The sequence below is a fragment of the Trifolium pratense genome, linkage group LG2, assembly GCF_020283565.1.
Source record: "Trifolium pratense cultivar HEN17-A07 linkage group LG2, ARS_RC_1.1, whole genome shotgun sequence".
Classification (NCBI taxonomy): domain Eukaryota; kingdom Viridiplantae; phylum Streptophyta; class Magnoliopsida; order Fabales; family Fabaceae; genus Trifolium; species Trifolium pratense.
Window position 1 is genome coordinate 12,421,590 of NC_060060.1, and position 15,521 is coordinate 12,437,110.

At 33.2% G+C, this 15,521-nt stretch overlaps 2 protein-coding genes and 1 long non-coding RNA gene across 4 annotated transcripts; 2 read left to right on the top strand and 1 right to left on the bottom strand.

The window, feature by feature from the left end:
• The first annotated feature begins 721 nt into the window (after positions 1 to 721).
• On the top strand, positions 722 to 2,486 carry LOC123910397 (LRR receptor-like serine/threonine-protein kinase FLS2). The gene has a single exon (XM_045961496.1). It carries the CDS (start codon positions 1,054 to 1,056, stop codon positions 2,323 to 2,325), a length of 1,272 nt encoding a protein of 423 aa, XP_045817452.1. The 5' UTR covers positions 722 to 1,053; the 3' UTR covers positions 2,326 to 2,486.
• A 2,544-nt stretch (positions 2,487 to 5,030) lies between these two features.
• LOC123904201 (metacaspase-7-like) lies at positions 5,031 to 5,573 on the bottom strand. Its single transcript, XM_045953891.1, has 2 exons — positions 5,207 to 5,573; positions 5,031 to 5,089 (listed from the first exon to the last, which is right to left on the bottom strand). Exons 1-2 carry the CDS (start codon positions 5,571 to 5,573, stop codon positions 5,031 to 5,033), a joined length of 426 nt encoding a protein of 141 aa, XP_045809847.1.
• A 7,532-nt stretch (positions 5,574 to 13,105) lies between these two features.
• LOC123910398 lies at positions 13,106 to 15,416 on the top strand. Of its 2 annotated transcripts, none has more exons than XR_006810205.1 (5): positions 13,106 to 13,207; positions 13,707 to 14,113; positions 14,822 to 14,907; positions 15,091 to 15,161; positions 15,253 to 15,416. It is a non-coding gene; the product is annotated as an uncharacterized LOC123910398 (long non-coding RNA). The 2 variants fall into 2 exon arrangements; XR_006810206.1 differs by having other exon boundaries at positions 13,707 to 14,109.
• Positions 15,417 to 15,521: the final 105 nt, after the last annotated feature.

Genomic DNA, 15,521 nt, shown 5'->3' on the forward strand with positions numbered 1-15,521 from the left:
TGGTGGTGGTGGTGGTTGTGTTCTTGTGTGAGGCAAGAGAGAAAACGATGAACATGCAATGGTTGTTAGAGAAAAATTGAAGATGGGTGTGGTGCATACTTCACTAAACTCAATTTTTTTTATATGACATAAAGAATTGGATTATTCCTATTAATTATCGGCATAAAATTAATTTATATCGTGATAATGTTATTATAAAAATCTTATTGAACTTATTTAAAAATGTTATTCTCAAAGGAAATATAAGAATGTTGGATAAGAAGCTTACATAGCCGTTGGCCACCAAACAATCTAATTTTTTATTTTTACAAAGCCACCAAATAATATTTAAAAGCAAAAAATACAGCTATATACTAAAAACAAAAAATTTAACCCATTAATTATTCATCTCATTCAATCAACACGTAATACTCCGTCCCATAATATAGGCAAAAAAAATATTTTCACACTTATTAAGAAAAGTAAAATATGATAATTTTAAGGTTGACTTTTTGTGTGTTTGTTGAAATAAGTTTCATGGAAAGATGTAAAAACAGTTTTTATTGGTTATTGATTATGGGGAAAAGAAGAGAAAGAGTAAATTAATTAAAAGTTTATCTTGAAAATTATAAAAGTTAGTTTTTTTTGCTTATAATTTGAGACATGAAAAAATGATTTTTTTTTTTCTTATAATATGGGAAGGAGGGAGTATTACATAAGACACACCTCAATTTATAAATACTCAAATGTGTCCTTAAACCAATACTCCCATAGGATCCCCAACACATCAAAGAAAGGTTATCATTATCCCTTTCTTCTATCTCAAAAAATAAATCTTAATTTCATATAGTAAAGTTTCATCATTTCATTCACATTCACCCGTGAACCCACTCATAAAAAAATCTCTGACTCCTAACTCCTTTTGAGTGGAAAAGAAACAAAACATTTCATAAATTCACTTTTCATCTCTCATTCCACATTCAACGGTCCAGATTCACTCTCCCTACCCTTAATAAGGGTCCCTTATAACTCCTATTTCAAACACATTTTCTCTCTAAATCTTAAAATCACAAAATGAAATCTCTAAATTTTCTTCTATTTTCACTCATCATAGTTTCATCAACAACACTACTAAAATTTTCAGAATCAAAAACCCATTGGGAAGACATAAAAGCTCTAAAACAATTCAAACAAAACATAAACCCTGATTCAGTGAAACCAGGTTCATGCGTGAACACATGGAACTTCACCTTCGACCCATGTGAAAATCTCTTTAGCGACAAATTTACCTGCGGATTCAGATGTGACATCACCGTTTCAAAACTCAGTCGAGTCACCGAACTCACTCTCGATCAAGCTGGTTACACCGGTTCACTCACTTCCCTCAATCTTCCTTACCTCGAAATTCTCGAACTTTCAAACAACTACTTCACCGGTTCAATTCCCGATTCTCTTTCATACTTAACTCGCCTGAGTCGACTCAGTCTATCATCTAACTCGTTCACCGGAGAAATACCATCTTCCATTGGATCTTCACTTTCAAATCTTCAAGAACTTTATCTCGATAACAACAATCTTCAAGGAACGATTCCTTCAACTTTCAACAATCTTAAAAGCTTAACAAAACTCGAACTTCAAGAAAACAACCTCACCGGAAAATTTCCCGATTTGGGTTCTCTGCAAAATCTCTACTACATAGATCTCAGTAACAATGAATTCTCCGGTGACCCATTTGAATTTACGGTGACATTACCGGTTTCTTTAGTTCAGATTTCAATGAGGAACAATAAATTAACCGGTTTAAGCTCTGAAAGCTTCAAGAATTTGAATTATTTACAAGTTATTGATTTCAGTTCAAACAAAATCAATGGCAATGTTCCTTCTATATTCTTTCAGCTTCCATCGTTACAACAACTAACACTTTCATTCAACGAGTTTTCATCCATTGAAGCTCCTTCATTTGGAACAGAGTCACTTCAAAACGAGCTTATAGCAGTTGATATAAGCAATAATCAGCTTCAAGGTTTTTTACCATCTTTTTTAGCTTTTTTACCAAAGTTATCTTCTTTATCTTTGGAGAATAACCGGTTCACTGGTTTAATACCGGTTCAGTTTGCATTAAAAACAGTTTTTCCAGAAACTGGTATTGCTCCATTTGGGAGACTTTTATTGGGGGGAAATTATTTGATTGGTGGAATACCTCGTCCTTTGCTTGTTCTTAAACAAGATTCTGCTAATGTTAGTTTAGTTGATAATTGTTTGTTTAGGTGTCCTCATGTTTTCTTTTTTTGTCAAGGTGGAACACAGAAATCTTCTGATGAATGTAGTAATGTAATTATTCCTTAGATTATGATGGTGATGTACATTATTGTTAGATATTGTAGGAGTTTAGTTTTCTACAATATCTAACAATTATGATGGTGGTTTTTAATTAATTTCATACATGTACATTTTGGTTTGATTTCTACTATGTTGTTTGTGCTAATCAATTAGTATTATTTTGTTAATTTCATACATGTACATTCTCGAGTACATTTTTTCTATGTTGTTTTTGCCAATCAAGTACTCCTTCTGGTCCTATATATAAATAACACTTTGAAGAAAAAAAATTGGTCATCTTTATAAGAAACAATTTTTAAATTTATTTTTTACTAAATAGATAATTTCTTGTATACCCTTATTAAATCGTATAAAATGTAACTTATTTCAATGTTATGCATTAATTACACAAACATATTTTCAAGGTTAGTTTTGGAATAACACATAACATTTTAGAATTTTTAATAAAAAATAAACATCCTTAACATGTGTATTTTTCTCGATGTGTTCTTTATATATAGGATGTGTTCTTTATATATAGGACCTGATATGATTATTGTTTTTCATTTGTAGTAGTTTGGAATGTGTTGATTAATTAATGTGGTTATGGAGAATGAAAGGGATATATAATTATATTTTGATTAAAAAAATGTTTCCCTAACTTAGGGCACATGTGAATGAATTTAAAAATAGAAATTTGCATTAAAAGAGCAATTTTTGTACTTTTAAGAAATTGTTTATATAATTTTTGGGCACTAAAGGCATGTGTTAGCATTTTAAAAAAACAAATACTAGTAAACTAGAATTATCGAAGGCAATCTCCTGACTACTTGATTGCGTGTGATTGCATGAAATTAACGCAAGGTAGGTTTGGAATTTGGTTGAGTTTATGTGTTGTGTGACAAGTGTGAGTGGTTAAATCTCATATTAGAAAAGTGGAGGTTGAACATTTTATAGGTGAGATGACCCATAAATCTAACAACTTAAGGTTTTGGGTAAGAGTGTGGTGTTCAACTCACTTGTAGAGTTGTTCTTGAACCCAATGTGGATGATCTCCCGGCTGTCCCCTCGTGATGACCTAATAAGGTTTATGGATAAGAATGTAGTGTACAACTTACTTATAGAGTTATTCTTGAACCTAATGTGAATGATAACCCTTACTGCCCCTTTTAATGACTTAATAATATGCAATGAAGATTATGATTATTATTTGATCGAGGAGAAGAGTATCTATGATTGTTTGATTAAGACCGAACATGTTTGTTTTAGTGTAAACTTTTTCTTTTTATTAATTTTTTATTATTATTATTATTATTAATTTTTAAAAAAATTGAACTGTGTTCTGCATTCTGTCTGAGTTTTGAGCGGATGCAATCTAAATCCGAGGATGAGGTGCTAGATTTTGTGTCCTTTTTTTGGTGACGTAATTGTGAGTTAACAGGATCAGTGATAAGCATGTGAGAATGGGATGGGGAAACTCATGTCTGGGACCCTCATTGTCAGTGAAGTTTGCCCGTTATAATGATCATGACAAAATAGGTCCGTTTACTGTCAGACAAATTTGGACACAAAAATTAAATGAATGAAGATACAAATTACTAAGAGTGTTTTTAAACGAGGGATTCTAGAAATTCAAGGGATTTTAAATATTAAGCAATTCAATTGATTTAATTGAATTCTCTCGATTTTCAAATTTTAATGTTTGGATAAAGTGTTAAAATTTCATCAATTGTAAAATTCTTTGTTTGGATAATGTAATTGAATTTCCTTCATTTAATTTTATTTACTATAATAAAATCGACCCTAAACCCAAAAAATTAGCCGAAAAACTGAAAAAATCGACCGAAAAACCTAAAATCGGCCAAAAAAATCTAAAATCGACTATCAACCATTAAATCGGCCGAAAAACCGAAAAAATCGGCGCAAAAATCTAAAATCGGTCAAAAACCATAAATCAGCCGATTTTAGGGTTTTTGGACGATTTTAAATTTTTCGGTCGATTTTAGGTTTTTTTGGCCGATTTAGCGTTTAAAGTCAAATTTTGCGATTTTGGCCAATTTTTTGGGTTTATATTTGTTTTTTGGGATTTTGGCCGATTTTAGGTTTTTGGCTGAGTTTTTTGGCTTTAGGGTCGATTTTGGGTTTTTCAGCATATTTTTTTTGTTTTTTGGCCGATTTTTTGGGTTTTCGGTCGATTTTAGGTTTTTCGGCCGATTTTTTGGGTTTTCAGCCGATTTTACGGTTTTATAGTCGATTTTTGGGATTTTGGTCAATTTTAGGTTTTCGCCCGATTATTTGGGTTTTCAGTCGATTTTTGCTTTTTCGGCCGATTTTTTCGTTTTAGGTAGATTTTTGGTTTTTCGACTGATTTTAGGGTTTATAGTCGATTTTTGGAATTTTGGCCTGTTTTAGGTTTTTCTACCGATTTTTTGGGTTTTCAGCCGATTTTAGGTTTTCTCTGCCGATTTTTTGGATTTTCCGATGATTTAGCGTTTATCGTCGATTTTAGGTTTTTCGGCTAATTTTAAGTTTTTCCATCAATTAGTACAGTAATTTTTAAAAGTTTATAGAGAAGAAGAAATTTCAAATTCTTTGGTTTTATGTGTCATTTTGAAATTCTCTAAATTTAACTTGAACAAAATACTTCATAAATTTCCATCATTTTGAAAATTCTTCAAAGTATCATCCAAACAATGGAATTCACCTCAAATTATTTGCATTCCCTCAAAACATTATTTTACCTCAAAACATTTCTCTAGCACAGTTTCTACGATCTCTCGGAAATCATGATCTGCAAATATAAATATACAAATGTATTATAATACAGCAACAAATGAATTCAAAAACACAACATTAAATACGACAACAAAAATAACTAACAACAACTTCAACATAATAAAGTAATTACCTTGTATCATAGTTAACTCCCCATCACTCGTCGGTCCAGTTGCGAGATACTCGATAAATGAAGAATTGTTCTTCGTCGTTCTTGCTGGAATTCGGCACTCGTGGCCACAGAAATAAAAAACCAAAACATCGCCGGGTTTTCCCATTCTTACCATGAAAGATAGCTTCCTTAATATGTCTCTATCCTTTGGACAATTCTCATCTAATTCATCCGACATATACACGATTTCATCAGGAGAAAATTGAAAGTCATTGATAAGAAAATCTTTGAAGTCTTTTGAAGACCGAATAGTAGCCCGAATGGTCCTCGCAAGCTTCTCATCTACATTTTTGTAAGAAAGGCCAACAACGAGTCGTTTTTTGACCATTTGAATAAGAAAGAAAAACCATTCACAAATGTACAATATATCTCAGCACCAGAAACATTTTGAAGCAGAAAAAGTGCACCCAATTCAAAAATTCGTCACTCAATTTATTTTTGGTAAAAAGCAAAAGTAACAAGGTAAAGGTACATTCACTCGCTCTTAGCAGAAACACTTTGAAGACAACAACAAAAATTGATTATATTCTTTAATGGACTTAATTTCTTTGATATAATGTACAAATTATAAGGTAAAACATACACGATTTTTGAGATTTTTGATGAAATTTTCTAGCTTCATATGTTAAAAAGAAGCAATGCAAGAGGATTATCTAATTGCAAACAATCAAAGTTAACTTTCCTTTTAGACAATTTAACCGCAAACAAGCTAGCAAAATGAAGAAAAACTGATTATGAACTAATTAGAGTATAAACGCACAATAAACAAAGAAACAGGACAATAGTTTTACCTTGAGAATACGACTATGAACCAATGCAAAAGGAAAGTTAAAACTAGATTATTATCAAGCTCAATCAAAGTTATCCTACAAAGGAAAACTGATTATGAACAGATTAGAGTATAAACGCACAATAAACAAAGAAACAGGATAGTAGTTTACCCTGATAATACGACTATGAAGCAATGCAAAAGGAAAGTTAAAACTAGATTATTATCAAGCTCAATCAAAGTTATTCTAAAAAGGAAAACTGATTATGAACAGATTAGAGTATAAATGCACAATAAACAAAGAAACAGGACAATAGTTTTACCTGAGAATACGATTATGAAAGCAATGTAAAAGGAAAGTTAAAACTAGATAATTATCAAGCTCGATCAAAGTTATTCTGGAAAGGAAAAGTGATTATGAACATATTAGAGTATAAACGCACAATAAACAATGAAACAAGACAATAGTTTTACTTACCTGAGAATACGAATATGAAAGCAATGCAAATGGAAACTTAAAACTAGATGACTATCAAGCTCGATCAAAGTTATTCTGAAAAGTAAAAGTGATTATGAACAAATTAGAGTATAAACGCACAATAAACAAAGAAACAGGACAGTACTTTTACCTGAGAATACGATTATGAAGCAATGCAAAAGGAAAGTTAAGACTAGATGATTATCAAGTTCGATCAAAGTTATTCTGAAAAGGAAAAGTGATTATGAACAAAATTAGAGTATAAACGCACAATAAACAAAGAAACAGGACAATAATTTTACCTGAGAATACGATTATGAAGCAATGCAAAAGGAAAGTTAAGACTAGATGATTATCAAGCTCGATCAAAGTTATTCTGAAAAGGAAAAGTGATTATGAACAAATTAGAGTATAAACGCACAATAAACAAAGAATCAGGACAATAGTTTTACCTGAGAATACGATTATGAAAGCAATGCAAATGGAAAGCTAATACTAGATGATTATCAAGCTTAATCAAAGTTATTCTGAAAAGGAAAAGTGATTATGAACAGATTAGAGTATAAACGCACAATAAACAAAGAAACATGATAATAATTTTACCTGAGAATACGATTATGAAGCAATGCAAAAGGAAAGTTAAGACTAGATGATTATCAAGCTTGATCAAAGTTATTCTGAAAAGGAAAAGTGATTATGAACAAATTAGAGTATAAACGCACAATAAACAAAGAATCAGTACAATAGTTTTACCTGAGAATACAATTATGAAAGCAATGCAAATGGAAAGCTAAAACTAGATGATTATCAAATTCAATCAAAGTTATTCTGAAAAGGAAAACTGATTATGAACAGATTAGAGTATAAACGATTATGAACAGATTAGAGTATAAACGCACAATAAACAATGAAACAGGACAGTAGTGTTACGATTTGACACAATGTTGATGGTGAAAAGAGAGGAGAAAATGGAGTGAGTGCGTAAGAGGACGTTGATGAAAGGAAACCCTACAGTTTTAGGTTTTTCGGCCGATTTTGGGGGTTTATAGCCAATTTCAGGATTTTGGGTCGATTTTAGGTTTTCGGCCGAGTTTTTTGGATTTAGGGACGATTTTAGATTCTTCGGCCGATTTTTTGGATGTTGGCCGATTTTGGATTTTCGGTCGATTTTTGGTTTTTCGGCCGATTTTTTGGGTTTTCGGCCGATTTTAGGGTTTATAGTCGATTTTTGGAATTTTGGCCGATTTTAGGTTTTTCTACCGATTGTTCGGGTTGCCGGCCGATTTTAGGGTTTATAGTCAATTTTTTAGATTTTGGTCGATTTTAGTTTTTCGGCCGATTTTTTGGGTTTTCGGTTGATTTTTGGTTTTTCGGCCGATTTTTTTGGTTTTCAGACGATTTTAGGGTTTATAGTAGATTTTTGGAATTTTGGCCGATTTTAGGTTTTTTTTGCCAATTTTTCGGGTTGCCGGCCGATTTTAGGGTTTATAGTCGATTTTTTGGATTTTGGCCGATATTAGGTTTACGGTCGATTTTTGGTTTTTCGTTCGATTTTTTGGGTTTTTAGCCGATTTTAGGGTTTATAGTCGATTTTTGGAATTTTGGCCGATTTTAGGTTTTTCTGCCGATTTTTTGGGTTTTCGGCTGATTTTAGGGTTTATAGTTGATTTTTGGGCTTTTGGCCGATTTTAGGTTTTTTCTGCCGATTTTTTGGAATTTCGCCCGATTTAGCATTTATCGTCAATTTTAGGTTTTTCGGCTGATGTTAGGTTTTACGATCAATTAGTAATTTTTAAAAGTTTATAGAGAAGAAGGAATTTCAAATTCTTTGATTTTAGGTGTCATTTTGAAATTCTCTAAATTTAACTTGAACAAAATACTTCATAAATTTCCATCATATTAAAAATTCTTCAAATTTTCATCCAAACAATGAAATTCACCTCAAATCATTTGAATTCCCTCAAAATATTATTTTACCTCCAAAAATTCCTCCATCCAAACACACTCTAATAATTTGATCTAGTAATGCATTTTGCATGCCATTTCTCCTATTTGGCATGAAAAATAAGAGAAGCCATTTTTCCTCTCAATTTGGTTGGGCTCTCAGCCCAAACATCTTAGGGTTTTTATATTAACATCATGTTAACTAAGTGTTAATCGGCACTTCCGAAACACTAATTAAGAATGTCAAAATAAGTAATATTTTATTAAAAATAGTGTTTTTTATATTTTTAAAAGGTCAGTTACACAAGTTCTAAGATCATTTTATCACATTTAATTTCTTAATTAGCGTCTTGTTTACGTGGAAATTTGGTAAACAACCGCTAGTTTAAGTATTTAAACTCGCGAGACCAACTAGTAAATCTTAGGACAATTTTGTGTTTTATTTATTTAAGAGAAATGTTTGAATGTTCGTTTTAACAAGGAAACAAACACTTAGAGATTGAAACGTTTTCAATTAATACAAGAGAAAACTAGTTCGAATCGCCTCGAAGTAGCAGTTTCTCAAGCAAGTATTCGAATTAAACTAAAGAAAATTGCTGGAAAGTAAATTGCATTGAATGAAAAGCAATTACAAATAAAGATGGTTCACAAAACATACATTTCTCCTCTGAATTCCTTTCGTTCGATCGCTGAGTACTTAGAATTTTAGAGAGAGTGTTTGTATAAAATTTTGTGACCTTTGTTCTGAATGAAAAACTGCTATAAATACTACAACGAAGTGGTAACTGCTTCTTGATCATCTGGACGCTCTTCGATCTGCCACGTTGGCCCACGTTCTCCACTTTCAACTTTCACTCCTTCAATGCGCGCCAATGCTTATTGGGCCGTTGTTGCTCCTTTGGGCTTGGCCCAACTAACCTTTTCAATTTTATTTCATTCTCTCGACAGATTCCTGGCAAAGCCAAACCCAACGTGCGCCTTTCGACGCCCTCGAAGAGCTCTTGTGTTTCGATGTAGTCTCACCTCGACACAATATTTGAAAGTTTTGTTTTGACAATATAACCTTCAAAATAAATGTTGGACCCACCAATTATATTTAATTGATAAATACCAAATTTATGTCCAACAAATTGCCCCCCAAAAATGCCATTTTTGACTGTGTCTATCAAAAGAGGAAGTGGCATTTTTGAAAGTGTTAATGGATATCTTTCTTTTCATTTATCTCTCCTATCGTTTAGGCTGACATTCAAAACTTTGGATTGGCTCCAAAAATTGTTTCTTTCCCACTTGTCAAGGGATTTGGACACTTGTCAACATAGGAAGTTGAAGAATTTGTTATTTTCCCTTTTTGGATTATTTTACTCTTCAAATCACACGCCTCTATAAATAGCTGGATTCTCTCTTCTGACTCTTCAAGCTCCAGTTCGGATGATGAAGATGAAGATTACCTTGAGTTCCTCAGCACCCTAGAGCCTGACGAAGAGTACCCAGGAACTCCGACTCCTTCTTCTGAGGACGAAGACTCTCAGATTTCAGAACTCTCCAATTCTGATTCAAAGGATGAAGGAGCTCAAGCTCAGGGTAAACCCTAAGTGGTTACCCTTCAACATTCAACCAGTTCTTGTACTTTCTTGAATATTCTTGAATGGTTGGTTGTAATGTTGATTTTTTATGAATAAAAGTTTATCCTTTTTTGGCATTCTCTTTTACCATTTCGCAATTCTTTTTTTTTTATTCTTGCGTTATTCACTTTTTATGCATATTTCTTGCAACATTGGCTTGTATTTCTTTAAATACTTGCCATTCATGTTGACTGAACGTTTCTCAGGAGTTAACTCTTCAATCTCGTAAGCCCCATTTGATAATACTTGGGAAATCTTAAATGGCCCTTCCCAATTGGGTGACCATTTTCCAAAGACTCGATCTCTCCTGTCCATGGGAAGGATAACTTTCCAGACCAAATCTCCTAAGTTGAAGAGTTTGGATTTAACCCTTTTATTATATGCTTTAGCAATTCTTTCCTTTTGTCGAGTCAAAGCATCCAACGCCTGTAACCTCTCCTCATCCACATCTATTAATTCGTCTAGCATTAAATTCCAATAATGGTCAGGAGGTAGTTCCAATTGCCTTTGCACTCGAATTGACTGCATCATTATCTCAACAGGTAACACAGCATCATGACCATACGTTAGTCGAAAGGGCGTCGAACCTGTTGATTCCTTAGGAGAATTCCTGCATGCCCATAGGACTTGGTCCAAGGTCTTATGCCAGTTCTTTGGCTTTTGAGCAATGTGTTTTTTAATCAAACCAATTATGACCTTGCTGGCTGCTTCAACCTGGCCATTTGCTTGAGCGTAACAAGGCGTCGAAGTTATTAGTTTAAAGCCTGATTGTTCAGCAAAATCTTGCATCTTTCGACCAACAAACACTGTTCCTTGGTCTGTAGTGATCGTCTCAGGAAGCCCAAACCTATAAATAATATGGTTTTGGATAAAATTGATCCCCGTTTCCTGATCCACATTTGTTAGGGCAACAGCCTCTATCCATTTGGTAAAATAATCAATCCCAACTAATATATAACGTTGGTTCTTTGATGACGCAGGCCTAATCTCACCAATTAAATCTAAAGCCCAGCCTCTAAAAGGCCAAGGTTTGACAATCGAGTGCAACTCGCTGGCTGGGACATGTTGTATCCCTGCATGTTTTTGACACTCTTGACACCCTTTCGCATATTCTATGCAATCCTTAAGCATGGAAGGCCAATATAATCCTTGTCGAAACAGAAGCCATTTCATTTTGTGGCCTGCTTGATGGGCGCCACAGGCCCTACTATGGGCATTCGAAATTGCTACGTACGCCTCATTTTCATTGAGGCACTTTAATAAAACTCCCTCAGGTGTTTTCTTAAATAATTCATTTCCCATGATTGTGTAACTCAAGGCTCTATACTTAACCTTTCTATCGGCTATACCTGTTGGATTTTCTATGTATTTAACAATGGGTTGCCTCCAATCACTGTCATCCAAATTGTCAATTACGAAGATTTCGGTCATCACTTCATCAAAGTGTGCATCTGCCATTTCTGACTCCATTTCGACACTTTGTTCGCTTGCCCCCAGCTGATGGGATATTACTTCACATGAGATTAGTTTTTCTTTAATTTCAACTAACTCATCTAATTTTTCTCCTGTTACCTTATAGCCAGAAGCAATTTGGGCTAAATCATTTGCTTCTTGGTTCTCGATCCGAGGCACCTGTTGAATATCACATGAATCGAACCGTTTTAGTAACGAAAAGGCAATAACAAAGTATTTCATCAAATGTTCTTGAATACATTTGTATTCCTTTGCCAATTGCTTTATTACTAACTCCGAGTCTCCCCTGATTTTAACATGTTTTGCCCCCAAGTTTAAAAGAATCTTTAGGCCTGCAATTAAAGCCTCGTACTCGGCTTCATTATTGGAGCACGTTCCACTAATCTTGTACTTAAACTTTGTTGGAATCTTTAAGGGAGAAATGATTAAGATTCCAATTCCTGTACCATGTTTGTGCTTCGAGCCATCAAAGTATAACACCCAAGGCTCAGATTCCACATATGCTATCGGAACTTCAACCACTGAATGATCAGCAAGGAAGTCAGCCACTATTTGGCCTTTTACAGCCCTCAGAGGCTGATAAGTCAATGAATATTCAGTTAAAGCTAAAGCCCACTTCCCAATTCGACTATGCAAGATTGGTTTTAACAACATATGCTTAATGATATCAAAACGAGAGTAAACATAAACATGAACTGGCTTGATATATTGCTTAAGTTTGGTACAAGAGAAATACAAACATAGACAAAGTTTTTCAATTGAACTATATCTAGTTTCAGCATCATTTAAGATTCTACTGAGATAATAAATAGCTTTTTCACTACTACAAAAATGAGTTTTAATAGCGCCCTTTTAATAGCGCTCGTTTAAAAAACGCTATAAAAACTTAAACTGTAGCATTTATAATAGCGGTTTTATGAAACACGCTATTAAAACCTTCAATTAGCGAACACTATAATAACGTTTTGTAAAAAACCGCTATTAAAGCCTAACACACAAAGCATTATGACAGCGCTTTTTTAAAACACGCTATTAAAGCATAAAACGCGCGCTTGAAATTAATTAAAAAGGATGGTGGGTGAGTATCGAACCCTTGACCCCTTGAACCTTTTATTTTTATTTTTTAATAAAAAAAAATTAAAAATAGAAACAGAAGTTATCAAAAAAACAAAATAAAAACTAAGAAATTAAACATTGAAGTATTGAACCCACGATGCAAACATTCTGAATTCATAGTTTCTTCAAACCCAATCTCGCAATAATTTCTTCAAACCCAATCGATTCCCAGCAAATCAAACAACCCTAGAAACGAAATTGTTCCTCTTCTCCCATCAAACTCAAAGCAATCGAACTCAGTGCAACCGTTTCCCAGAGAAATTCAACTCAGAACAATCGTTTTCCATAAATCGTTCCTCTCCTCCGATTGATTTTCTGCGATCAGTTTCCTTCTCACATCGTTACGAACCCTAATATCCAAGAACCCATAAATCACTGTGAACCCTAACCCATAAATCCTGTTTTCTCCACCATATTGTGAACCCAGAACCCAACAATTTAACCGTCTGAAGTGGTACTCGAGCTCGTTCCTTGCCTTGCTCATCACAACTCGTTCGGTCGCCCTTATCACAGCTCGTTCATTGACGGTGCTCATCACAACTCAAACCTCCGTCATGAAGGTAGGCTTAGGAATGGTTGAGAAAAGTTAATTTACAAAATTGATTTAAGTTAGAAGACAAAGTTGTTTTGGGTGTTGTTCAAAATGTTTTTGTCTGTTAGCTTAGGGTTTTTGTTTGTTAGGACTTATTTAATATTTATAAGTTCAAAATTAATTTAAGTTAGAAGACAAAACTGTTTTTTGGTGTTGGCTATTCAGCTATGATTTTTTCAACCTTAGTAGATTGAAAAGATTAAATGGTAATGATGATATATGTATCATGTCCATTATGTAGTAAGGCGTTAACTTAAATGTATAACATGTAGGTTAAAGAGTGTATAATTACTAATATCATAGTATTTGGTGTCACTGATGTTAATTTGTTGCCATTAGTTTGATATGATATCTGACTTTGTTGCTATGATCAGTGTTATGGACATGATTATTATGAAATGACAACCTTTGTATGAACTCTCTCCTATTGATATGTTTTAACTCTTAACATTTTGGTTGTCTTGTAGTCTGAACGTGCATGTAAACAAGTCAGTCATAGGCCATAGCCCTTAAATTTGATAGAAAAGAGATCGATTTGGAAAATTGGGAAGAAATTGATTCATAAATTGCAATCGAAGAACAAGTCATCCAGCATGATGCCTTTGGCTGTTAGCTATGTTTTTAGGTGTTTATGATCAACTCATATCTACTCACCCTAATGACTTCTGTGGATACTTAGCTAAGGTCAGTTATACAGTTGTTATTAGTTTTTGCTACTTATTTGCCTTTATTTTGGTTTATTTCTAGTAGCATTCGTATCTTTGATCTGTGTCTGCAAGGAAGGAGCAGGGTGCTTCGGTTCTAAATTTTGGTACGGTTGCTATGCTCATTGGTCATCGCAAAGCTTGTTTTGAGCTTCTGTTTGACAGAGTAGGTAGTCTCTCTTCTACTACTATCTGTTTGCTATTTGGCTAGTGGTGTTCAATTTATTTAAATTAATAATTCTATTTATTTAAGTTAGTAATGTATGCCATGTTAGATTGAGGAATAGACTTTGTTATGTAGCATGTTAAAATTGGAAATATATACGACAACCCAAAAGTTGTCATTGTGGAAATTAATAATTCTATAATTGAATGTATGTCGGATTATCCATTACACTTGGAGTTACTAAAGCTGGAGAAGGTGAGGATGGTAGAATAAAATTGTGATTGTTGAAAATGATTGTTTTGATTGCTTCATGCAATATTTAAACTTTTATTTTTGGTCTTATTTTATTAATGATGTAGTATCTGACCTTGTGAAACATCTATTTTAGTATAGTTGTGCTATAGTTACTCAATTGGAAAGGGACAAAGCATGCTAGTTTCAAAATTTTGGATTATTGAAAATTGGGGAAAAAAATCAAAAAGAGAGAAAATTTGTTTGATCGTTAGCTTCGACCATTGAGACATGGTATGCAACATCGTCTTGGGTTTGGTTGAGTATAAGCTAATTGTTTGGATTTTCCTGTAGAACTATTTATGCATATAGTTAGTTTGATGCACTCCCTTATTTTTCTTTCATTTGATTTTGATTATCAATATACCTTCTATTATTTCTCTATATAGCTGCTATGAAAAACATGTTCCTAAAATTGCAGGTCCCTTGGATTATATCTAGAGCAGTACATGGCAACATACAAATTAATCAAGCTGTTAATAAATACTTGTGTTTGCACATAAATAGGTACTCATGATAGTTTTCAAATTAGATGTTATTGAAAAGAGTTACAAGCTTGTCTTATAGCTTTCAAAGAATTATCTTGATGTGGTGAATGTCAAATGACATTTGATGTAATTCTTTATGGGTAGTTCAATGACAATTTCTTAGAGGTATGTTAACATTGTTTTACATTTTGAGCTTTGGCAGATAATAATGAGCCAATGATTTTTCTTCAATTGTAACCCTTAGGGAGTCAAGAATCAAATTGCAGCCAGCAGGTATCTCTTTCTCTCTTTCACTTGAGTACTTCGCTGGTATTAAAAATAATTTAACACTTGAATTGAATACTGTGAATTGAATAACTTTCAGGTTAAGATGCTCTACACCTAGAGAGAAGATTAAATCAAATAGTAGATAAAGATCTAATGGGAGAGCGACTTAGTTAAATGGGAAGAAATGGTCCAAGTTGCACTCATGTGTAGACATTTTAGGGGACTTCATTCATTATGTAGAATTGCATATACTTGGTTATATTGTAGTGCACATAACTTATTTCTTATGTGTTGATTTATTTTATGATTAATAAAATTTGTTTAGTTTTTTTTACCTTATCCAAGTATAGCATAATTATGAAAAAT